This window comes from Ailuropoda melanoleuca, unplaced genomic scaffold (assembly GCF_002007445.2).
Source record: "Ailuropoda melanoleuca isolate Jingjing unplaced genomic scaffold, ASM200744v2 unplaced-scaffold68954, whole genome shotgun sequence".
Taxonomy (NCBI): Eukaryota; Metazoa; Chordata; class Mammalia; order Carnivora; family Ursidae; genus Ailuropoda; species Ailuropoda melanoleuca.
In genome coordinates this window covers 1-1,607 of record NW_023243785.1, presented here as the reverse complement: position 1 = coordinate 1,607, position 1,607 = coordinate 1, and the positions used below count along the sequence as shown (strand labels likewise).

At 50.3% G+C, this 1,607-nt stretch overlaps 1 protein-coding gene across 1 annotated transcript; it reads left to right on the top strand.

Moving 5' to 3' along the window:
• Positions 1–99: 99 nt before the first annotated feature.
• LOC117800370 (Fc receptor-like protein 2) lies at positions 100–1,600 on the top strand. The gene is made up of 2 exons (XM_034652902.1): positions 100–524; positions 835–1,600. The coding sequence occupies exons 1-2, from the start codon at positions 308–310 to the stop codon at positions 1,008–1,010; spliced, it is 393 nt and encodes a 130-aa protein (XP_034508793.1). The 5' UTR covers positions 100–307; the 3' UTR covers positions 1,011–1,600.
• Positions 1,601–1,607: the final 7 nt, after the last annotated feature.

Sequence of the window (1,607 nt, the reverse complement as noted above, 5' to 3'; positions counted from 1 at the left end):
CGTGGAAGAGAATATAAAGGGGGCTGGGCTGGCATTAGAAAAACACAAGCTGAGAATGACAAATGTGACTGTCTTTAGATAGTACCCCAGATTTGGTATTCCCCCAATTTCTAAAGACATTGTTGAGAATCTTAGAGACACACAATGACCAAGGGGCCTGGCCCTTCACTGAAGTCCTGGTCTGGGGGTCTGTGTGTCTACTGTAGCCTCACAAGCCCTCTCTGCCGGCCCCCTGTCTCCCTCAGGTCCAGTGTCCCGCCCCATCCTCACCCTCAGGGAGCCGGGGGCCCAGGTCTTCCCTGGGGACATGGTGGAGCTTTGCTGTGAGGCCCAGAGGGGCTCTCCCCCGATCCTGTACCGGTTTTATCATGAGAATGTCACCCTGGGGAACATCTCGGCCCCCTCTGGAGGAAGAGCGTCCTTCAACCTCTCTCTGACCGCAGAACATTCTGGAAACTACTCCTGTGAGGCCGATAACGGCCTGGGGTCCCAGCTCAGCGATGCGGTGTCACTCACTGTCACAGGTGGGTTGATCGTCCCTGGATACAGGAGCATTACGATTAATGGCTCTGCCCCAGCAGTCTTCATTGGTACCATACTGGGGTTTTGGAAGATAGGTGGGGGTCCAGGTGATGTCTACTGTATGTGGCAGGTTGGAGAAGGTGATCTCAGTGCCTGGCTGCTTCTCTTCTCTCCACACCAACCTGGGAAGTACACATTGTACTTACATAATGTTGCGTGAATTTATATTAACCATTCCTCAGAGTGTTGGACAAGGATTCCAGGACCCAAGCCTTGGCCCTCTAAGGCTGACACACTGGTGTCTTCCCTCAGGGACCGATAGCTACAGAAGAGACCCTGTCACGGCCAGAGTTCTTGGGGTGCTGTGCGGTGGCCTCGGTTTCATCACTGCGGCTCTGCTGTTTTATTACTGGTCCCACAAGAGATCAGGTTGGTTATCTGCCATCTGTTTTGATTGCCGTTACTGCTGCGAACTTTTCCATTACTGACATAGATTGGATTTGAAAAAAAGAAAGAAACCAAAGCTCCCCAAGTCTGATTAGTTCTTTCATGATTTTCTAAGGTTCCATGCAGTGGGCAATGCAGCCGTATTCCTCGTTTTAGAATATGTCAGGTCCCGTTGCGTGTGAATTAAAGCCATTAACATAGTCCTTCATGATTGCCTTTCACATAAAAATGTCCAATTATTACCTCATTTAATAACCTTCAATAGACATAATCAGTTTATATACAGCGGAGTGAAACATAATAAGTACTGGATTTGAAGGAATGAAAACAAGTGAGTACATTTTCTTCTTTATCACTTTCTTATTAGTTACCTACTCATGGCAAGAGCAGTGACTCCTCTTTGAATTCTTGGGTGTCTCGCATGGGTCACGTGGGGCATTGGCACGCACACGTGGTGGCTGGCAATGGCTGGAGAAAGGGGCCTCCACGGGGGCTCTCAGCCAGAGCACGCGCACTACCTCTCCGTGTGGCCTGGACGCCCTCGCAGCAGGATGCCCGCAGGGCAGTCACACGTTTTCCATGCTGGCTTCTGCTTCAAAAGTAGGCGAATCTGCCACGTCTTTTTCCAGCGAATTTCG